General features: G+C 42.7%; 1 protein-coding gene across 1 annotated transcript; it reads right to left on the reverse strand.

Annotated features, from left to right (window-relative positions):
• Positions 1–6410: 6410 nt before the first annotated feature.
• Positions 6411–24103, reverse strand: LOC309684908 (protein ELYS-like; the record flags this gene model as incomplete). The annotated part of the gene is made up of 13 exons (XM_082500746.1): positions 6411–6418; positions 8070–8160; positions 9585–9713; positions 10651–10712; positions 11074–11255; positions 11343–11461; positions 13565–13693; positions 16364–16448; positions 17430–17546; positions 18851–19058; positions 19836–20016; positions 22798–23051; positions 23983–24103. The coding sequence occupies 13 exons, from the start codon at positions 24101–24103 to the stop codon at positions 6411–6413; spliced, it is 1686 nt and encodes a 561-aa protein (XP_082356872.1).
• Positions 24104–24912: the final 809 nt, after the last annotated feature.

Genomic DNA, 24912 nt, shown 5'->3' on the forward strand with positions numbered 1-24912 from the left:
TGTAGATTTATTAACTGGAGACAGTAGTCTTTCTTTGGGCTCTCCGTATAAAAATTGGGCCGGATTTTGAATGGAAGTCATTTCCATTTCTAATCTAGGGGAGTTAATCAGAATTCTCTCATACTTCAACAACCGACTGTCAGTAAGCCATTTATCAGCTCGTTGTTGCAACACTCCCCGGATGTTATGGGGGGTATATACTTTCAGTTCACCTCCTAAAGTGACTTTTCCGACCTCCTCTATCAATAATGCGGTTGCCACTACCACTTGCAGGCAAGTGGTCCACCCCTGGCTTACAGGATCTAAGATTTTAGAATAATATCCTACAGGTTTTCTCTGCCCTGCCCATCCTTGGGTCAAAACCCCATATGTTGTTCTATTATCCACATTGATGAAAATTTGAAAGGGTTTACGGATATCAGGTAAGTTGAGGACAGGTGCTTCTATCAATTTTCTTTTTATCTCTTCCCAACGCCTCTTGTCCTCAGAGGTCTACTTTACTAGTTCATTTTTAGTTAATTTCGTTCATATAAATATTTTACTTTATTGCTCTAATCTTTTATCCATTGTTGACAGTACCCTAACAATTCTAATTGTCTTATTTGCCTTTTATTAGTAGGTATTGTTAGAGACAAGATTCCCTTTACTCTTTCAGGATTTAATTTCTAATGCCCCTTTGTAAGCCAGTGCTCTAGATATTTTACTTCTTCTGTAAACTGTAATTTAGATCTTGAAACCTTTAGTCCCTGGAGACTTAGAAAATTTAGCAACTTAATCCTTTCAGTTCTAACATCTTCTTGAGTTTTTCCAGCAATTAGTAAATCATCTACATATTGTATCAGAATCAACTCTTGAACTCAAATTCCAAAGTCTGTGGGCAGTATCCCTTTAAATTTGATATGCTATTGTAAGCAGCACACCCTCTACACAGTCAATTTTTTGCTGACAACAAATTGTAAAAAATAGGGAAACCTCTGAGGTGTGATGTAGTTTTAGGAACTGAAGAGCAGCTTTCCCAAAGTTTAAGACAAGTACCAAATAATATTGCACAGCTTAAAATACAATTGTTTACGTTCTGACTTCAGTACAGTACAGCTTAACTGTGAATGTAAGGAATTAACATTTTGCATTGTGAGCCAAATTATTTGTGGCAGAAGGTCAAACATCACGTAGAAAATATAAACCTGGATGTTTTAAATGTCAACTTGTTACAGGACTTGTAAGCAAACTTTAAAAAGCTTAAAAAGCTGTTGGCCTCACTTTTGAGGGCTCCAAATACTCCTGCAAACCAACATTAATATTTCTGACCTATACAGACCGTTCAACCCACTGTTCCCTAAAAAAGCTATCAGGCAGTAAGCATATTGTGAAGTACACATGTTTATTTAACATTCCTAAAATAAGTTGTATCTACATACTACATAAATGAATGAAGTCTTAATATAAAATAGAAAACTGCATTGACAGAGGAAATCAAAGTCCATATGGAGTTACTGATCGAAGACCATTTGTTTATGAAATTTTACAGTCATTTCTATAAATGATCTCTTCCAAATTAGACGATTTTTTTCTTTTCTCCTAATCCACACCATTTGGATGACTTTACAAACAGTGGTGTTCATTATAAACTTAAAAAACAGTTACAGCATCTTCTGGCGCACAAGTGGCTGTGGAAAATGAGACAGTCTTTTTTTGTTCTTTCAGAGTGTTCTCTGCCATGTCTGCGGTTTCTTTCTGTTTGCTTTTTGTTCCATCCACTGGACTTCCAAACGGAGAGATGAATTTGATTTCCACTGGTGGAGGTGACCAACTAACTCCAAAAAACCCCTGTTCTCTAACAGCAAGACTATGGATAAGAATTAAAAGGCAACGACTCACGAGAAACTATGGATTGGCTTCTACCTGTGGCTTCTTCCCCCCCACCCCCTCTAAAATCAACTACAAAGCTATTTAGGGGCAGTTACATGAGAACTGAAGAAACGGCAGGAAATAAATGTAATGCAGTAACAACCCTGAGAGCAGTCTTCTACAAGAGGAAGTTCTGAAGGGGAATTAAACTACTTGGTTGGCTGCGGACATGCACACTGGGCGTGTTCTTGCCAAACGATCCATCGCTCTAGCTAGTGTGCTTCCAAAAGGAGAGGTGAATCTTGTTTCCACTGGGGGAGGTGACCAAGGACCTTCTTTTCTTGTGGTTCTGCAAAGACAGAAAAGTATCAAATTGATTCTTTTATTACCAACAGTATTTAGTAGAGGAAAAGAAACCCCGTGGAGTTACAAAATCAATGCCAAGGAATTATTTATGGCCTTCTTTGTAGACAGGATCAAGGCAGAAAAGGTACATCAAGAAGCTTCCTTCTGCTGTCATTCCTTGCCAGACTGCCCCAAGCATTCTCAGTCACTATTCGCAGGAGCTTTTAGAGCCCCTCCCACCTCCCAGGTTTTAAGAGGCAACCGTCCTCAAATGGTTTTCCAGAGGGAACCGGACAACATGGCCAGAAACAAGCAGTTCTCTTTACTCGTTGTCTGACCTTCTCCTGCATTCTATAGGGAACTAAAGACAATAAGAGTGTGGTTTCATAAGGTGGAATAAGACTTTAGATAGGCAGATAGACAGACAGATGGATAGAAGAGCGCGCCATCGTTGCAAAGAGTAGTGCCCACTTGCCCTTTTCTCTCCCATCCCTCTTCTGTTTCCATTAGAAAACTAAACCCCTAAGTGGGGAAAACGGTGCCCAGCAGACCAGCAAGCTGCACAGGCTCAGAAAGTCAGAGCAGAACTGTAGAGCCAAGTGAGGAAGAGGCAGTTCGGTGGCTAAAAGCTGAATCGCTAGCACGACAAAGGAATGCAAATAAGTGCTCAAAAAGAATTTCATACTTGCTTGCTTGCTTGATTTTTGATTTTGCAGCTCTCCCTCTCTTGAGTTTTGGCTTTCCTACAGACTCTCGGGAGTTGGTATCCTCCTCCTCTTGAGTTGGAAGCTCCTGTGTCAAGGCAACAAAAACATTACTCGTGCACAAGTTCTTACACTTCTACAGAACACAAATGAATGTTTCTTTCATGAAGAAGTCATGACAGAGTGATTCCCAAAAGCATGACAGTTTCTCTCCACAAAAACAAACCTTCCCTCTCAAATTCTCCTACCATCCTACAAGCTGAAAGTCTGCAATTAAGAGGTAGCCCACCAAGTAAGTTTAAAGAAAGCTACTCTGCCTTTTGTTAAAGGCAAAGCAACGCTTCCTAATTCTTGACTTACACAGATTCAACGGTGATTTTTGTCGCTAGTTTCCATGAAGGAAAAAAATAATCAAATCATTTAGCTGATTAATTTCAAGCTCTCTTTCGATATACTTTCAAGGAAAAAGGCAAGGCCTTGCTAAGTATGATTTGAAAAAGCGGTACAGAGCAAAAATCAAGAACGTGAGACAACCAGAGGTTTGCTTACTGGTTCTTTCACAATTCGGGAAATGCTAGACACATTTTTTTCCCTTGACCTCAAAAGAGGGGGCAAAAAGACAGGTTGGGAAGACAAGTCCGGGTCTAAATCCTGAAGCTGCCCAGGATGGTCTGCTTCCCCAGCTAAGAGAGGTTGGTCACTAGGCTGCGCCTCTTCATCCCTGACTGTATTTTCAGCAAATTGTACCTTAAGGTTTTTCCGTTTTCTTGCACTTCTTCTGGGACTGACTGCCGTTTTTATCTCATGAGCAGTGTCGATCTGGCCCATTCCTTGACACGGAGATGCTCCCAGTGCTGCACTATCTTCAATCCCCTGAAGTTAAAAAAGGTCCGTTAAGGCAATATTCATTACCAAACAGACTAACTTCAAGTCGAGCTAGATGAAACCGAGGACAGTGAAATGCTGCTTTTCCTTTCAGATCACCACTGGGTGTAAAAAGTTAAGAGACGTACAAGGTACTCTCTGCTACAGATAACAGTTCATGTGTTGAAGGGATAGAAGAGAGCATTCAGTGCTCCATTTCTGGTGTTCCTCTTCACGAGTAACGATTTGTCCCCACTCGTGGACAAAGTGAGCGGCTTTACAATACAAGCTGCATACACAACTGCCAGTAATCATCCCATTGCAGTACCTTCTGGACCGATTACTAACCCACACGGAGTGACCGACTCTGCACCTAACGGGGCAAAATGTCCCCAACGTCTGAAGTTTCAGTCATGAGAGGTGTGACCGCAACACTGCGCCAAACTGGCCAGGTATCACATTCGGCATCTCGACACTGCGCTTTCAGGAATCACTTGGATTACACGAGACAACACGTATATTTTAACTACCTCCACCTCGTGCTTTCTAGTTCCCTGTACGGAGCAATTCTTCTTTCCTTCTAGATCCTCAGATCTGACGATCCTGAGTGAGATACTCAGGCTTTTATGGTGAGAACAAAAGTAGTATCTGTGACTTATTTCCAGTGACTCCGATGCTCAAGAGAATTTAACCCCTGTGTAAGCACCTTTGCCCAGCCCTCTACGTTATCATGCTAGCCAACGATGGCAGAAGGAAGAAGCCCCTCTGCAGCAGTCTCCATAGAACCGGCTCGTTTTCTTGCCTCCTGCCTTGTCCAAAGTTGCCAAAGCATCCTATGATAGCAACACACCATGCTTCACAACTAAACTCAAGACATACTAGTCTGCCATAAGCTTTCCTTACATGCTTACAAATCTACAAACAAGAGAGCAGTGACTACTTTGTCCTCAATTCAGTGAAGGCAGACAAGCCAAAAGCAGGTGTTTACATCTAAATCAGGACAAAACAGTTATAACGAAAGCAGAAAAACCTTCCCCTTACTGCCACACGAATGACTGCAGAAGCTTTGTGACCGTCTCATGTACCCGCTGCCTTCTTCCCATCACAAATTTCCCGTCTACACCATAAGGGATTTACGTATTCCCAAGTCTGTAACCCTCTTCTCTACAGTGTCATCCTAAATCCCAAAGCCGAGACAGCTAAATAAGTGACTGCCCATTTAACTTCATCTCAAATGTGGGACACTGAAAAGCACTTTCTCTTACTTAAGACCGATCTATTTGTGGTACGCCTTCCCTTCAGTTTGCATTTCACTCCTAACTGTTACCAACGATTCATGGCGGATGTCTTCTGAAGAACTCATCAGCGCCAGCAGAAGTGAAAACAATGGGGAAGAACCTGGGACAACTGGAGAATCACTAGTTCTAATTTTCAGTCCATGTGAACAACCTTTCAAAATTCATATTTTACAAAGTTCAGATGGTAAAAAATGTAGTTTAAGAAAAAAAAAAAAAGACTTTTAAGTAGCTTGAAGTATCTTGATGCTGAAATTAACTCATTACGGGGAATTCTGTTTATGTTAATAAGGAACAGAGAGTAAACGATCTCAGCACCTAAATCATTCCAACAATGAGTTTGGTTCCCACAGCATTTTGTCATTTGGTAAACGGCCCCCAGTATCGAAAAGCTGCACTCCCCAACTTTTTGTGTTGTCTTTAACAATTAAACGACTTCTTTTATTAAGTCAAATAAGAAACTTTTAAGTTCTAACAAACCAAACGAATGTATGGTTATTTTAAAAAATAGTTTAGGCACTTTTGTTTTTCCTACTACAGCCCTCAAAGGCCCCAGTCTTGACGGGTTCTATTCGGTGTTAGAGGTCCACAAAACGCATAGGAGAAAAACAGAACTGCCCTTATGTAATGAGGCTTTAACTTGCGTTCACCAGCTAAAGAAACTGAGACCGTTTTGGGTGCCTTCCAATTGTCAGTAAGACAGGACTGTCCTCCATTTGCAAAGAGTTTTTCTGTTTTGTCGAAAATGGGAACATAGTTGACTTACATTCATTTCCTCAGTTTTAGGAAAACTGTTAGAAACAGTTATTTCTTCCTGTGGAAAAGGAATATTTCCTTCAACTTCAGCTGCTTCCTGCCTACATTTTGGGGAAATCCATACACTTCTCCTCAAGGCGATTTCCTGAATGAGTACTGACCACATGCCAGTGTTAACTCACTTTCTTCCATGCAATATAAAGAAGTGTATTTCCCAAAGCTATGGGACAATGGGCACACGGCAATTTAATTAGAACTAAGCTTCCCCTCTTCAAGACTGGTCCTAACGCGCTGCTTCCAAAAGGACTGTATATGCAATACTCACGCGCACACTGAAAATATTCCACAAGGTGAACGCAACAGTGTTTCCGTTAAATTCTTTGGTGGTTTCATTTCACACCAAGTTTACCGGCGTCTTGTGTGGTCGGTTGTTGTTGCTGGCTTTTTTAAAATACAAACCTTAACCACAGGAGGAGTCTCAGGTACATTCAGCTCTGATGCTCCCGCGAATTTCTTGTGTGAGATGGGACCACACATATTTGATCCAAAGGGGCTGGATGCCACGGATGAAGTAGGTGGTCTGCATGGGAACTGCCAGCTACGAGTCTGCACGGGAGAACATGAAGGAACGGGACGGCCCACCAAATCCAGCAATCTGGAAGATTCACAATTTAAAAGATGAAAAGTAATAAATAAATGGGGGAAAGAATCACGCTGCGGTCAAGAAATCTGACACGACACATAACAAAAACATTCCAGGAACAAGAAATACAGGTGAACCCTCCCTGTTCAGGTGATGTATCAGGCCCAAGAACAAGCTACAGGCATCTTCTAGTTTCTCAAGTATTTTGGTACATCTCATGCTTAATTTCCCAAACCACTGCCACTGAGGAGAGAGGAATCCCTTGCAAATTGTGCAAGTCAGATCAGTCTCACGCCAGAAGAAATATCATCTACATTGCAACACTGGCACCACTTCATATTCTCCCCTCACTTGTGTGCCCAAGTTGACCTTTTCTTTCACAGAGACAAAGCAGAATGCAAGCACTTGGAAAACACAGAAAGTCTACACACACACATCCATCCATCCACATATGAGAAGCAACACCTTTTGGAAAAATTCATGCTAGATCCACTATTCCTGGAACATTTTTGTGAAGATTTTGTAATTGGTGTCCCAGCAAACGCATCGCACAACTCTGCATCACGGGGAGTTGATGTTGTGGCTGGCGGTTCTGTAGCTCTAGGACTAGAATTACAAGGAAAATGTAACTGACTCCCATTCCCCTGAAGTCCACACATACCAGAATTCAAGTTTATTTGACCGTGCCACCCGTAGGAAAATCATCGTACAACCGCAAGCCTCTTTCCTGCTCATTAGAATTCTGCTTAAGTTGATGTAAAAAAGACAGAAACGAAGCAGCAACTGGGCAGGAAGCGGTAAAAGATTACTATTCGATCCCACGAGCAAGTCTATCAAAATCTGTACAACGGTACCTTAGTGGTAATCAAAGTTTTTGTGTCAGCCATCTTAAATTCTGTAAACACATTCACCATAATGGCAATGTGGTACGTATGTGTGTGTGTATATATTCATATATCTAAATGTATTTGCATAAGTGAGATTTTCATAGCAGAACTCTCTCTCTAAATACTCCTTATGAAGGACAGTTTCTCAAGTGTTCTATATTGTACGTGCAAAAAAGCCAAAGTTTTGTGCAGGTGCACCTTCCCTCCAAAACACTCACATAATGCAAATGGATTTTCCTCTCTCTCTCCACACATGTAGCTCAAGACTGTGACAAAAGGCTGCTTACCCATCGCGTTGGGAGAAACTGGGTTTCTGCTCATTTCCTTCCCAGAATTTTCTGATATTGGCCAATACGTGACTGAGGAAATTTTCTCTTTTACACACATTTCCCACATGAGCTTGTTTCGTTATTGTTGATAATGGCTTTGGTCTTGAGTCTGTAAAGCAAGAAGGGAAACATATCAGCCTTGTGTAATCAAAGTGACAGTGAGTTGTCCACTATATTCCCTCTCCTAAAAGTTACCTTCTCTTAATACCAATGAAGGCAAACGGTAAGGCTTGGCTCTCTCAACAGCCCGCTTCCTTTCAATTCGAGGAAGGATCTTGCCAGATTGGGCTACTGCAGAACTTCTGGCAACTTTAGAAAAAAAGAGAACAAAAAAGAAATGAATCAAAAATTTCAAACTCAAAAAATACGTCACCTTAAAAGAAGGCAAGAAGTATTACCTTCAGATGTCCAACGTTTAATGCATCCTCTCAGAAGTTCTGCAGAACCTGTCTGGACAGCAGCTGACAATACTGCTTCCACCTGCTCCTCCTAAACATAACAGACAGAATAAAATGAGAATCTTACTTACTTACCATCAACGGTGAATGTTTGTTTCTAGCTGTATACTCAGTCAGACATCACAAAGTCAATTCGGAGACATGCGAGTCATTCCACACTCTTTGTCTTAATTTGAGCCACAGGCTGGACTGCTCCTTGGTCTGAGGAGCACAGTAACTTTTCCTCTGACATTTCAACTTACTGAAGGCTAATTCTGATCTTTAGATCCATGCCTCTGCAGTACAGGCTTCATGCACTGACTTCCACTTAGCTCTTTTCTGTAACATCCTCTGCCACTACCCATTACGCATTCCGTGCGTGTAAGGTTGCCATCAGGAGTGCAGGAAGGGTGAAAGGTTCCTCCACAAACTTTTACTTTGTTCTTTTGGGGGTTTTGTTTAGTTGGGTTTTTTTAAAGACATTCAAAAGCATTTTCCCTTCTAGGCAAAATCGTTACATTCCAAGGGATTTCTACACAGTGGAACACACATGTGATATTTCCATCTTTTTCTGAAAACTGGTTGCAGGCAAGGAAACACACCAAATGCTATTCACAGCGGCAAACAAAACTGCAAACCAAGCTTCTCGACCCTACTGCTGCAATTTGTCTCACTAACATTCCAAAGGAATCCCTGCTCAAATGCATAACAAGTCTCCGAACGGCACAGTCACAATCCAGCAAAGGCTATTAAAAAACAGACGGGCTGTTCATCACAAAGACTCTATCTCTCATGAAGCTCTTCAGATGAGAGAGAACGGTCGGTGCCAAAGGAAAACCTGTGACAGAGGGGGTGAAGTCACTATGGCGGGATAAAGCAGACAGAAGGCAGTGAGCGTCATGAGATAAAGGTGATGACGGTGTTGCAGCAACAAGAGGGCAGTCTAAGAGGAGTATGTTGGGCTACTGAAGCACGAGGCAAAGGCCGCAGAGGTGAAGATCTGCTTTCACCTGACACCAGTAATCCTTTACCACAGCTCTCTTCCTTGGAAGCAAACGGTCGTGTGTAGTGCAGCAAGCTGACGTTTGCAACAGCTCGCATCCCAGCGAGACACCCCCATCGTCAGCTACTGCACTAAACTTCATGCTTCGAGAAACGGATGGGGATGAAGGTTGCTCTGAGGGAAAGAGGCTTGATGTTGCGCGTGACCAGCACTGAGCGCACGCTTCCTTGTGCGTGTCTGTGGCCCAGAATTAAGAGACGGGTCTCTAAAGACAAATCTCTTAGGGCTGTTCCCAGTCAAACTCCATAGTTTGCGGCTAAGCATACTATTTCTTCTGCTAACTCCAGCCAACACTCGTATTTCAGGGCAACTGGCAAATAATACGAAAACCACGTTATCATGTCTTGTAGCCTCTCCAGCCCCGCCAAACCAGAGGGCTGTATCTCCCCCTTGATTCCCTCATATGCGCTCACCTGGCTCAAACTGGATGGCTGGACATCGACGAGTCTTGGAGACAGCAAGCCAGCTACCAGACACCTGTGGTAGCTCTCACCAATGGCTTCAGTCATTGAAGGGACAGATTTCTTCAAAAAATTCAAGGTCTGAAACATCAATCCAAAACTACTGATAAAGGCCGCATTGTTAGTCGGTCACTAAGGGCCTGGGTAACCGCTAAGAGAAATTATAGAAACGTCCCCTTAAACTGTCAGAAAGCCTGCATCAGGAATGTGCTTTGGCTTAGCCATCTGAGTAAGCGTTACTATGCCGAGTCTTAAAGACGGCAGCCAAACTAACAGTTACAGTTTATTTTAAAAATCCTGTGAAAGAAAAGAGCAGCCCTTGCAATGATTAAGTATTTTCTAGCTTCTCTCTCGATACACACGCCTTTCTTTTTCCCTGACCACTGACACAAAATGCATTCTATAGCAGCTAAACTAACACACAACTGTAAACCACGCTTTGGAAGATCCTTTCGATGCTTGTTTGTGCAGAAGCTGATCCATGTTGGAAATATTTAGCGAGCTGAAACTTAAGTCAACATTATTTGTCACAATCTGGGCAGTGGCTCGGAAGTTGCAATTGGGCCAAGTTTGGGAGAAAAAAAGTTTCCGTTCTTCTCAAACAGTTAAGTAATTTCTCATTTTCTCCATTCTGGCTCCCTTTTTTCAAGTTAATCGGGGATAAAAACTCTAACTCAGGACTATGCAGGCAGTTTGACCGATGGCTCGTAAAGAAGTAACAGCTTTCCCCGACTTCCACAACATTTCTGTTCTTGCTCCTAGAGCAACATCGCATTCCTTTCTAGACATCCAATCCCTGATCATGCTTCCACAGGAGACCGTGGTGGTTTTACAGTCCCAAGAGCGGACCTAAAGCATGAGCATTTGCATAAATCTGGTGACAGGCTACAATTGCAATTACGCGTGTGGATGGGCAGGAGGAGCATAAAATGGTCTCAGACACTGAAAGCAGTGCAACAGAAAGCTTAGAAAATGTCCACCTCGTGACATTCTCAACAGAGACAGAATAAAAGGTCACCTCCTTCTGGAAGCTGGTGCAAGTCATGTGAACAACTCCGGAGTTCAGCAAGCACGTGCCATCTGCAGAAACAACAAACGTTTGACAACCTTCCAGACTCTCTCAGTTATGTTATGACCAGTTTACATTGTTTACATAGCAGTATCTGGAAAGATAGAACTGAGTACTTTGAGCTTCAGTTCCAAGTCATTTCCTTCTATAACCAGCACCACTTCACAGGCTACGTCACAAAAGCAGCAAAACTCCGCAGACTGCCAGATATATTTCACAATAGGAAATACCTTGTTAGTACAACGTCATCAGAGTTGGGTTGGGGGTGTGGGGAGTTGGGTTTGGTTTTTGTGTGACAGACAATGAACAAGAGAACCGAGAAATAGCATCTCATTTTAAGCTTATCGCTCTTAAAAGCACTGAAATACCTACCAAAAGTACAGGCACTCGGATTAAAAAACTGCTCCGGTGGTGGATAAAAAGGAGGAACTTCCCGACGTAGACTGCGCTCATGTACCAGAATATCCAAAAGGAGCTCGGGAGAAGTCATGCTTGTCACAGTCTCCAGTGACCACAAAGCAAAATAGGGGCAATCATGAAGGAACTCTTCTGGCCTTAAAGAAAACAAGGGCGTCAGCTAAACGCCGACATTCAAATGAATTATTTGCAGGGATATTGAAAGCAACTTAATAAAAATCTACCTTAGCGAGTCTGGCATTTGAGCATGATACCAGCTGTTAATGTCAAATACGCCCAAATAAGTAGATGGTTTGCCTTGACCGTATGTTTGCACTTGCCAACTGAAGACTGCTACACTGACGTCAGGATATATTGCTGTAAAAGAGAAGACATTGTTTTATTTGCAGAAAATAGGGTAGATCCGATATTTTTAAAACACCACTTTCGATTTTGGCTTAATTTTGTTCTATCACTCATGAAACACAACACTTACTAAGAGTAGTGAAAAAAATTACAGAGCAGCAAACATCTCTGCGACAGGTTTCAGTCATACTGCCCCTTTTGCTTGTTCAAATTGCATCCGTTCTAAGCAAAGTCAAATACACAATTATTAGCTAATTAAGTTCTCCGTACATGAAGAGCTGATCAAGACGTTTAGCTAGATGAACAGTTTAGCAAAAAAAGCATGCTAGGAACACATACATTGCGACTTTTAGAAAGCATACAAATAATTGTCGTATATGCTTGTCTCACACAGCTGGCATTATTCATTTCCAGCTTTGACTCAATGACGAGTTTTAAGAATAGCTCCTTTCCATGCATATTCCAAACGAAAGACCACAATTATCACACCAAATAAACAAAGAAACCCTGACAAACCAGAAATTGGAATAGAGATTTTAACATAAACTATTCACAACATTCACACCTCCACACTTACACACACAACACCAGTTCTCTCAATCCAAAGGCATTTCAGATGAAGACCCTTAAGATCAAAGCCCCTTAAGATCGTTGAGTCCAACCATTAACCTAACAGCGACAGGTCTCTTACATACCTCCAGGGATGGTGACTCAACCATTTCCCTGGGCAGCCTGTTCCAACGCTTTACAACCTTTCCCGTGAAGAATTTGTTTCTAATACTCATTCTAAACCAGACCTGGCACAACTTGAGCTCATTTCCTCTCATCCTGTTACTTGGGACAAGAGACTGACCCCCACCTCACTACAGCCTCCTTTCAGGTAGCTGAAGAGAGCAATAAGCTCTCCCCTCAGCCTTCTTTTCTGCAGGCTAAACAACCCCGGTTCCCTCAGCCGCTCATCGCAAGACTTGTGCTCTACACCTCTCACCAGCTTCATTGCCCTTCTTTGGACATGCTCCAGCACCTCAAGGTCTTTCTTCCAGGGAGGGGCCCAAAACTGAACACAGTCTTCAAGCTGTGGCCTCACCAGTGCCGAGTACAGCAGGACAATCCCTTCCCGACTCCTGCCGGTCACACTATTTCTAAGACATGCCAGGATGCTATTGCTCTTCTTGGCCACCTGGGCACACTGTCGGCTCCTATTCAGATGCCTGTCGACCAGCACCCCCAGGTCCTTTTCCACCAGGCAGCTTTCCAGCCACTCTTAGAATCATAGAGGAGCGACACCCGGGCACTTGACCCGATCTGGCCAACAAGTCGATTTCATACAACGAACATCACATTCGATATCAATTAGAAACTTTGCTGTGAAGTGCTCTCTCTCCCCTCGATGGCTGTGATCCTGAGAACTTCTTCCCCAAGCTTGTACTGTTGCATGGGGTTGTTATGACACAAGCGTAGGATCTGGCACTTGGCCTTTGTTGGACCTCAGACCATTGGCCTCAGTCCAGCCAGCCAGCCTGTCCACATCCCTCTGTGGAGCCTTCCTACCCTCAAGCGGATCAAGGCTCCCACTCAGCTTGGTGTCCTCTGAAAAATTCTTGAGGGTGCGCTCCATTCCTCTGTCCAGATCATTAATAAAGGTAGGTATTAAAGACATCAGGCCCCAGTACTGAGCCCTGGGGAACACCACCTGTGAGGGACTACCATCTGGAAGTAGACACGCAAACAGGTTTGAACAGGGCAAAAAGAGATTCAGATAACATTCCAAAGCAGTGGAGAGAATGATCTTATTGTTCAAAGGTGACAGCTGAAGGAATAAAATGCCTGACCAGCAGTATACAGATGACCCCACCATACATCGCTAGAGCATGTCAGCAAGCGTGAAAACTCACCTAGTTTTTACCTTAAAGAAGTCTCACATAACTTAAGCACACGGTTTGTCTTTTTCAATAATCCCAACAATCCAGTCTGTACAGATATTTAAGGCTTTCAGACCCTGTGGCCAGAACAGCATCCATTGCTTACATTCCAAACCCACGTATTTTAAAATAATCAAACACAGGCATCAGAACAAACCTTCAATAATGCTATCCTCTCTGTCAACAGGGCTGAGAAATTTTTCTACGGTCTGACAGCTGAGTAGTTTAATACTGCTGATCTGCCCTCTCAAGGGAAAGACTCCTCCCGTGAGATCTAAAGTGTACCTCTCGTCACAGTTTTTCAAACCCTGGGGAAACAACAGAAGAGACAAAGGGTCATTTTAAGATAAAAACATACATTATAGCTAAATATGAAAGACACTCTATATCTCATATAATAAGCATATTTTACCGTGTATATTTCCCATGAGCTTATTTGTTACAATAAATAGAAACTACAAATGACATGCAAGAGAATTCGGTGTCAAACCCCAACAGCTAAGTTTGGCGGTACAGACCAGGCACGTTTTCAAACTCTAGCATTTCCCTAACATCATTCAGATCTAAATGTGTTTTGCAGACTTCCTTGCAATGTCAAGGTTTCTTTATAAACCTAAATATATATCTACAAAGAGATATCTGAAATAACGCAGCACGCATGCACACAAAGCTCTTCCCTCCGTGTCTTGGTCACAGAACTGATGAAGTCAGAGAAGTCACGCCATCGCAGCAGCTAAAGCTCTGTCGAGAGGTATGATCTAGAGGCACATCGCCAGAGTGAACGCACATCCCTCGCTGGGAACTATGAGAACTTCTTACTGATGAACAATCTTCTTTCAAACCACGTATGCTCCTGCCACCTCCTCTTCTCATCTTGTCAGAGACTGATTAATGGGTGAATTGGGTGAAATGGGTGAATGGCCCTCAGGTCCTTCACCGAGCACAGCCAACAGCAAAAGGGGAAAACAGAGAGGACATGGGATGCACGTGGCCAAGGCATTTAGGATCACAAAGCACTACAGAGTAAGCAAACTGCTTTGAGATACACTGAAACCCCGGCAGGATTGTGTTCAACCCCTGATGCCACCAGTTGCTAAGTAAGCATTAACTAAAATGAACCGTCTTTCCAAACACAGCATTGCTTCAAACTGTCTGCTGTACGGTGCAAGACTGGGCGTACTGTGGACACCAAACAAAAAAACAACAAAAATCCACCACCACCAAACAAAAGCCAACCCAGAAACGGATCACACCACGTTCTACCCAAGTTTCCTAAAACTTTCCTAAATTAGCATGAAACAACACATTCCCATATGATCTCATAACATACATCTAATTCACCTGAGAAGAGGCAAGCTTTCTCTTCATAGTTCCAGGAAATGTTTCAAATAAATATCAAGGCTGTCTAAAACCAGTAATAATTACAAAAAATTATGGTTTTCATTCCTAAAAAAAAATAACAGACGTGCAGAGGAGATGAGGAAAATGAAAACCATCTCTTTGAAAAACTGATGTGAAGCATAGGCAAAGAGCCTCATTTTTGGTACAGAATGAATGATCACTACACCCAATTTTAATAAAAGATGTTGTCCTGAACGAGACATCCACCACTCCAAAAGACAGTTTCATCAGGTAAAGTACTAAAACTCCAGAAACCTGTCAGAGACTAATTTTAAGAGCTAGAAATTTAGACTTTCATTCATATATGAAGAGCCAGTCCTCCACAAAGAGGGCGCAGAGGGAAAGGGCAAAATAATACCAAAACAATTCCTGCCTAAGACAACTTCTGAAGCAAAGCAGTCTATTTGAAACTTCCCACACTGGGGCAAGCAAATCCCACTTAAGGAACTCCATTGTATGGAAGTGATGAAGGAGGGACTTTATCGACCAGTAAAACAAGAAGAGAGTTTTCAAATGAGATGCACTGGTCACACTCCGATATGAAAGTAGACGCTTTTCTGCCACTGAGGATGGAAAGAAACTTGTCTCAGACAGCCGTGTAGGCAGACAGTCATGTGGTACCGACCAAGCTGTGATTCCAAGGAAGTGTTCTGGGACTAAAAGTGCCCACGGTAGAGTACAGATCCTGGCCTAATGCACCTTTTGGGGTTTGTCCTGTTGAGAATATGCAAGACAAAGGATCAAAATAGGAGGAAAGGCTTGCTCTGAATTAAGATTACTTTCCCCTCAAAAAGGTTTTGGAAGACTTCCGAGCATACTACTGAATAGAATTCTACATTACACAGATGCGCCCTATATCTGTTACATACCAGAGATATAATGATACCTCACCTGCATTTTAAACGCACCACCTTTGGAGCCAGCTTGTACATTTCTGTATTCTCTTCTGAACGAGTCATCCCACTGTTTACTGTATTTACATATTTTGCTGGCTCTGAGAGTGGATTCAATAGGTAACCCAGCCAAAGAGAAGAACAAGTTATCTTTACAGCTACAAGGTTTCAGGATCATCAACATATAAGAGACACTGTAGGTACATTTCATGTGAAGTACAGCTGACAGAGCTCAAAAGGAAACCAAGAAACTAAATCCAAAGATCAGCAAAGAAGAAACAGGTATAGATGACCGTCTTTGGAGAAAGGGAGACAGAGGGAAGCTTATTCAAGTCTGCAGGTTGGTTAAACAAAGCTATTCGAGGCCCTGTCTTTTCTTCCTACATGCCCTCAATTTGCTGTTTTAAGAATAATTTTATTTGTAAAAGCTGCTTCCTCTTCAGGAATTGAATTGATAGGGGCTCTTTGCAGACGAATCTAGTTGCAACACATGACACTGCAGCACAAAATTGTACGCCTTGTTTTCAAAAAGCATGCACAAAGGCCAGGCCCAAGAAGACTCAGCAAAAGACTACTTTTTTTCCAGTCAGCTCTGAATTTTGATGGTCAATATTAGCCCTGCGAACTCAGCTGATGCTCACCCACAGAAAATAACTCTTCTTTTCACACGCGTGCACATCTTACCTCATACATGACTTGTCCTGATGCCAAGCACTTTCTGTCACCAAATGTTAACTGCAACAGATGTAAACTCAGCGCATCACCTTCGCTGAAAAGGGTATCAATGAGGAAATTAGATTACAAAGATGCTTTATAATCCTCATAATCATTTCATTAGTTCTAGACCGACGTTTTCTTAATAGCACGCTCTTGCTGACAAGAAAAACACCGCTTCCCAAAACACGGTAACTGGCCACATTTAGCCACTAAAATACATAAGAGGACATTTTGGCACTAAAAGCTCCAAGGGCAAATGCTAACCATACATTTTGAAAGCTTTAATACGTTGCATGGACTAAAACTTGTTGGATAGACTTCTTCACAGCCAAGAGGTCTCGATCACAACTGCTTTAAAGTCAAACTTAAAAAGACTGTCGCTCTCGGAACGGCTGAGATGATGCTGAAAGAGAGAGAGATCTTTCTCCCCTTCCCTTACCACCAAAGTTCCGGTCCCTCTCCTGCACCCACTGCACCCTCCCGCATTCGGATGTGATGCAGTCATCCAGCAGGAAACCGTTGACTTCTCTGCTGAATCCTTCCCTCCAGGTGAGCTGAACTGGCTCACGAAGGCTCACTGGCTCACGACTGCCGAAGCTGGCACAAGGCAATCGCCAATACTGTCACCGCCCTCCTTTAGGGGCAGCGGGCTGTTGTATCGGCACCTTTAGTCTTCTAGATCTGCAGCCTCAACTGCTTTTAATGGTATTTTAATACCATGCTGGGAGCATCAAACAAACCGTGAAGCAGTCAGCAAGAAACAAAAGGAAATCATTTAAGAATGCAAGCGCAAAAATGCAGCCACAGTTGCTTTGCCTTCTTTCCGAAGGCGGGAACTACCGGGTCCCTCTTCACATCTCTTAAAGCCTGTAAAAATGGCATTGTCAGCTTAAAACCTTCCCTACCTGACAGAATCTCCTGCATAGCTCAAGAAACAAAACAAATATACCTGTATCGACTGTATGCTGACAAACATATTAAAAAAAAAAAAAATTCAGTGGCTCACTGAAGTGACACTGAAGTGTTTATTCACCTTTCCTGTGTAGACTGAACAGCCCACAAGTAGCAACAATTGAGAGGATCATTCTCAGGCTCTTGAAAAGTGACAGCATAGACAGGAATCCTTCCTCCTTCAAGCTGAGAGTGGTGCCTACAACGTTAAAAAAAAAAAAAAAGAAAAAGAAAAAGAAAAAAAGAAAAAGAAAAAAGAAAAGGTGAGCCTACCGGCCCTAACTGTTTGTAGAAGGGTAGCAGCTTCTTCCATGAAAAGAAGACCTTACGAGCTTATCCTCAAAGTACAGAAGGTCATACTTCCATCTCAAACAAGTGAGTCAAGGAAGAGACAACTGTATATGCAACAGTCAAGAGGTGAGGAAACTCCTGTCCAGCAAACGCAATAACCTGGGCTTATGTCCTCCTCTGCCTCAGGAGGAAGAACATCATAAAGGATTACTTCAGCAGCCAGGCAAAAGATTGCTCCTACTGTTGTAGCCTACTTCAATATTGAACTTCAGATGCAGCATATCTTCTGAACAAATTTAAAACAGTGCCAAACACAAGTAGCTTCTCATTTCTTGGACTACACAAAGCATTTTTCTTCCAGACTTGTGAATCTTATTGGTACCTTCACAGTCCATTCTTGCCACCTAATTATTCCTCCACTGGCTATGCATCCAACAGCTTCTGGTGAGTCGCTGCAGACGTGCTGAAGTGAATCCCTGTCTGAAGCTGGCCAAATATTTCAAGTGAGATTGCTCTTTGGCAGATCTTAAATCACCTCTTAATTTTTCTTACTTATAAATTTACACCTCCCTTATTCTCACCGCCAAGTGTTGCAAGCAAACTTTCATTCACATGCATCGTTGCCTCGGAATGGGTCAATCTCTGATTTCAGCCAAAGCTGACGTGGAGGAAAGAATATATTTTCAGACACAGATCAGCTACTGATTTTTCGTCTCTCACTTGTTTCCTCCTGCACATTTTAACGACTAGCATCACCAAAATCACACCACTAACATACTTCAGCCTTTCAAAGTATGCCCTAGGTGCAGTTACTGGATCTGAAAAAGAGTTCCTCAAATCAGTTTCATCAAAATACGCACACAGGGAAACAACGGTTTCACTGAATACTACTGGTAGAACAGACTGTCTGATAAAAATCGGCTCTATCGCATCCCAACTGCTTGACGTGGAAAGCATGCTTCTTTGGGTTACAATTCCTCAATCCACAGGCACAATAAGGAAAACAATCCCAGTGCACGCAGGAGAAGGCCATCCACTTAATGCAGGTATGACTTAAAAGGTATTGCAGAAGAGGATTTATACACATTCCAAGATTGTACTCATACTGGGTTCAGTCCCTGAAAAAGTCCTCTTTAAATTCACATACTTCCTTAGGCAAAAAATGGAGACCGCTGCCCCTCCAGGCGTGGCCAAGGGTAAAGGCCTACTTACTCCCTCTTCAAAGTCTTCATGTTCCACAGTGACAGGTAGCCGTCTGAAAAACCCACAGCGAGCTGATTGCTTCTGCTTATGTAGCACAGGGTTGACACTGCTGTTCCGGAAGGATTTTCTAAATAAAAACAGAGACATCTCCCTTCTCTGGTCACAGCTTCTCTTCTCTGTGGGACTTGAGCAGGACTTCCAGTGACAACTTCCAGATCTACACACACAAAACAAGGAATGCGTGATGCCATTTAGCGTGCATTTTATACGCTGACGTCACAAAACCCATAATCTAAGTCGACCGTCCCAGGCAAAATACCAATTTATGCAGCACTTTTTTTGCCATTTCCATTTTGTACGTCTTCAAAGAACATAAGAACTCTCTGATCGGACACGTATTCTCACTCGTAGGCAAAAATCAAGTAGAAGCGTAACCTTCATAGACAAATTCCTCTTGGACTCCATACATCAGGAGTTTGGGCCTCACAGTGAAGCTATTTGAAGTGACACCAACTCCTGAAGCCACTGTTGTAATAGTTAAAACAGTGGATGCAATCTGAATACACCAATCAGAGATTTCATTCATCCAAATGCAGGGGTTTTGACAAGTTGGATTTTTTTTAGAAAACAAGCCTAGAATTTGCCCCAAGTCACTTAAGACGAGCCAAAGAACGTTCCCAAGAAATAGGGCACCTCCGACACAACTTCCTACCAGGCAGCTGCACCGACTCAGATGGTAAAACTCCCACACCTCACTGGCAAGAACCATAGTGACACAGCGATCTCGGTGGGAGGGGGCATTTATAACACTAGGAGGAGTAATCAGCCACTCCTAGCTTTAATCAGTTCAGGACTATACAATGTCAGACCGCCACCTGCAGTCAGTACTCACAAATGTCTGCACACTAGTATCTTCAAAGCGGGATGCATACTGCTTCTTTAAAAGACACACATTTTCTTACACCTCAATTCATGTTTAAAAACTGAAGCTTACCCAATGCTTCGATATCGTTCTCACTGCAAGACAAATCATCCAAACAAAGGTCAACCAGAAGTAGATGACCAACATCTGTAGCCACTGCTGCCACTCCAAAGAGCCATTGCAGGCTCTGATGAAGGTGCTGAGTGCTCACACTGGCTCCTCCGTGACTCGTTATGGGCTCTATAGCAGTTACCTGCAGGAAAACTACAAGTTAATATTTCAGCTGTTTGACAACCCAAGTCGAAATCATTCAAAAGGGAAACCAGAACTGGCACATCACAAACAAGAAAGTAAATACAGGAGCATAAGACTTAAAAACAAAGCATGGTTTCCGATTCTATCAAGGAAAAAGAAAAAGAAAACAGCCCTGTACAAAAATCTCTTATTGCCTTCCCTTTACTGTATTTCCTACAGCTATTTCACGGAATTAACTTCAACTGAAAAGGTGCAGTCTATTATTACAGCTTACCAACTTCCATTTCCTACTTAGAAATAATGAACTATGGAAGGAAGAAGCGCGCGCTGCTCTCTAACATGCCAAGCAGTCGGCATGCACCTCTATTACAAGGTGAGGACAGATTTTTCAGCACATGTTGCAACACGTCCCAGGACAATACCCACTGCCAGAGCAGAGCACAAGCACAGGAAGACTCCTGCACTGAAGCTATACAACAGAAGGACACAGGCTATCGTTTAGCCCTCTCACAAAATGCAACCCAATGCAAACAGGAAGCTTTACATCAACAACAAACTGTTACAGGAAAATAAAGCAAGGGAGTGAACTTCACAAGGTAGTCCATTTTTTATCTTCTATTTTTACCCCCAGAGGTGGGGAAAAATAACCAAACCCCAAAGCCCCAAAGGTTTCTCCTCTCCCCTATCAAGCACTTGTTGCCACTACTCTGCCTGGCGACCTGCTCCACAATTTACCTTTCATCTTGCTCACGAGAATTCTAATCTTAGAAGCACCCGCAGCAATTTAGACCACTGTCATTTCCTGTTTCAGATTCCCTCTAAATCAAATCAAATTTCCAGTCTTCTCTCCTACTCGAAGGACTATCGCAAGCGCTTTGATTGTTCCAATTCTTGCTGCTCCAAGTCTTGAGGACTGTTATGAGGGAAGCAGAAATACGCTACACAGCTTGCTGCACAATTAGCCAAAGTTCAAGTGTCGCTTCCAACTTCTTTCTCTTCTAAGATTGTTTCCGTTGTTCAACTGGCTCCAAATGAATCTTCTCCATTTGTACATACGGTCTTCCAACAACGTTTCCCGATTTTAACACTGCCATTTACCACCTAGAAGCTCCTGAAACGGCCTAGTTTTCCACTGCGCTCTGCACAGGCTTTTCATATGCTCCTAGACTAATGCCGACTCATTCTGGGAATGAACTCAGAAAACTTTTCTCAGCTCACAGGATCCAAATGCTACCCCTCTGCCTCATACAAACCAGGAAAACTTGGGAAATTACCATTCCATACTTCTGAAACATACAACCATTATAAACCCATTTAACAGAACTAATGTTTTTAATTCAGAGTTGCTTTTACTAGAAACCAATTCCAATAAGACTCCTTTAACATTTTCAGTTTTCTGCTGCATTTCACATGTATATCATCCAGAGGGTAAAAAGAGCTGTTGCCATGACAAAAAAAAAAAAAGCCAAAATTCTTTCTAAGCTTATAAGTTCCATTTTCTAAGTCATTCCTTTTCTCTCTGAGCAACTACACACCTACTCTTCCACTAAAAGACAGTCATACAGTCACTACACATACCCTGTATTAATACACTCATGGCTTGACACCTCGGTCCGGAATTACTTGAAGTTGCTGTTAACCTGGATAACTTTGTTGTCCACAGAAGTCAACAGTCCAACCAGCAACACCTGTGTCCTGCCTATGCTCACCTAACCTCAGAGCAAAAAGATAGGAAACGAAATGAAAGCAACAGACCAGACAGGTTTGTAATCAAGAGCATTCAGGCCATAAGAGCAGAAACTCAGATAAGCTTTGGCTTTATTCCCAAATTCACAACCTTCATCACACAACAGCCAACTTGTCCCCCCAAGGCTTCGTCATATTATCTCCTCAACCACTCTTTTTGTGGTATGGAAAGACTCCCTGATACAACTGAGACTTATAACTCTATTTGGTTTCAAAACACTTCTGTAGACACAGACTCAATACATGACATGTTCCTTCTTCCCCTTTCCTGTTCTTCTTCCCAGCTTGCTTAGATTTCAGAAATAAAACTTAATAAAGCTACGTCCTTTTTCACACACATAATTTACTTATTGATTATACGCCTATGCCAGCACACAACTTGTCTTTCTAGCTACAACTCTCAGATTTACCCAGACAGTAGGCAAACGCACCCTGTGGAGCACCAACCCAACTCCTCGCTTTAGAAAGTACCGCAATACAAATGCTTGAGACGAGTAAGCACACTGTAGCATTACAAACAAGCAAAACAGAAACTGTGGTCTGCTCTAAAGTCACCTGCTTGCTAGGCTGAGATTCATGGGAAAGGGTCCAAGTCATTTACAGCACAACTATGGAAGACCGAGATCTTTGAAAGACGGAATTCCTGACAGAAATTTCATTCTGACAGAAAAAAGCATTTCAGAAATTTCTGTTACAGACCTGTTAAGGGGTAGTGATTTATTTTTTCACTCGTGCCAAACAAAAGGTATTTTTCAATGCCCTTTTGTGGAAGTGGAGAATCAGGTAACTTTGTGCTCTATGATGAAACTAGAAAACTTGGTTTACTATCCTTAAACTCAAAAGATAACAGTACCATTGTGCCCAAGATTTTACCTCAAGGCTCTCTCAGCTGGATACTCTCAAGTGACAGTACGTTAATGCACTAGACAAGAAATACCCCCTACAAAGAGGCGCTCCAAAGCTTGTCCTGAGACAGGGTCATGCAGCACCTAATAACATAAAAGCTTCGCTTCTCCAATTAAAAAGTACGTACCATTCCAGGAAGAACAACCGATTTCACCACTCGTGATGTTCCAAGGTCATACAGACAGAGAACACTTCCCTCTGCTTCTTCCAACCCAACCAGTAGTCCCATTCTCTTCTGCCAGGAAAACTCCTTCACCACACGAACAGTGGGAGGCTGTTTCTTTACTCCACTGAAACGGTGCGCAGAGAGCCGCTCTGCTGTCACAGAGTTCACTACCTCAAGCTGAGGACCATGCGCCAACCACGCTAGGCCATTCCTCCCTGGAAGAGAAAAGAAAGCTGGCTAAAGCAAATGTCCAAGAGAAGACTGAAAACAACTGAAAAATCACAGTCGCTGCCCCTTTCCTTCCCTAAAAGGACCTAACAGAGGAAGACCGACTTACCTCGTTCTGGTCACTTCCTTAAATCACCCACTGAAATCCTCAGACCATACCTCTTAAAATTAACAGCCTTATTTATTCTTTTGCATTTCTACCTGTCATTCCTGCACTGAAGAATCTGGATTGTTTGGGATAAAGATTACAATATCTTGACCTAGAGTCTTTAGACCACATTTGGCTTGGTTTTGCTAGAAATCATCGAAATGCATATGGGAATGCAAATCTTCAGGCGGGCTTCCCACATAACAAATCTAAGCCAATTCATTCCTAGTTGATTAATTGTCCTTGACACAGGACACCTTCTCCCAGGGTACTCATCTGCATCCTAGTAGATACTTTGGAAATATGGCTGCAGCACTTAACAGCGTTACCCTCTTCCTTCTGTTTTTATTCAGACTAGAAAAGAAAAAGCAGGGGGGGTGCCTCTGTAACAGCCTAGAAGAACTATTTCTGCACACGATGTTACGATGGTCATAGGGCCGGTGCAAATAAATACCGCCAAAAACACCACTATTCCCTTTTTGAAAATGCTTTCTTATGGAATTAAAAATTGAGGAGGGCTCACTGACTCAGCATGTTTAAGTAAACTATTTGAATTGCACAAGATCGGTGCAGGTTGTTATAACTTCAAAGTTTAACTATACCAATGTTCTAATATTAGCATACGTTGAAGCATCCTTTTTGGTCTCGCTAAGCCTGATGCACCTTAACAGCACCGACCTGGCACAGTTGATACTATGACCCGATGCTTCTGGTAACCTCCAGGCAATAACAACTTTATACCAAGTCCAAATTTAAAGGAAAATGCTCACCTCTAGAAAACTTCCCGCACAGCACAGAATTGCGGCTCCTCTCCTCTTCCCCAACTGCCTCAAGAGTCACCTCTGGAAACTGCAGCAGACTGCTCATTACGTGAGCCCTCAGGTCTGGCATTCTTCACTGTAAATAAAAAAAAACATTGACCAAACAGACTCATGTCAGCCATAAATATTCTTGAGATTGACACTAGTTTCATCAGACGCAGGGAAAAATCTCCTAGGCATCACCTGTATCTCTTTTCCTTAAAAAAGGGGCACTCAGGACAGTTTTTCCTCCCACAGCAGAGCCAAAGGAGAATCCTTTGCTTTTCTGATGCCCATGAGATCCCCAACAAAAAGTGACAGAGAGGTATGGATGAGATAAATAACAGGAAAAAACCCAGTACACTGAGTTCAAGGCTGCTCACACAGGTGAGTAAGAGGAGGTCTGAGAAAAATCCTATTGGGAAAAGCTTCTCAGTAACAGGCACAAGTTTCCAAGCTGAAGAGAGGATTTCACAAACCATGTTGACTGCGCTGCCACCAAAAGAGAGGCCTTGCTGCCGCCTCCCATCTCTCCATCTGCCCCTTTCTTCTACTACTGTACTCCTGTGGGCTTACCTTGCGCTGCCTTGAACACTTCTTAGAGCACTTTGGGAGCCAACTTACCTCCCTAAGCAGACAGGCAAATAAGCCAGAAAAGGAGACAGTGTTCCACCAGGTTAGAGAGTCCAACTGGCTTGCAGAGAGAACTCGCAAGTGTAAAAGGCAGCACAAGGAAGGGGGCAGGACAACGCGTTGGGAAGAAGGAGAGGGAATTCGTCCGTGTGCGTTTTGTGGCAGTAAGCCGGTATGCTAGCTCAGGCATGGGTGAACACCACACTCCGTTTGCAGGGAGAGCTAAAAACCCCTTTGCTTTTAGAAAGGACACCACCCAGGACACAG

The sequence above is a fragment of the Vanellus vanellus genome (assembly GCF_965231255.1).
Source record: "Vanellus vanellus genome assembly, contig: HAP1_SCAFFOLD_40, whole genome shotgun sequence".
NCBI classification, from domain to species: domain Eukaryota; kingdom Metazoa; phylum Chordata; class Aves; order Charadriiformes; family Charadriidae; genus Vanellus; species Vanellus vanellus.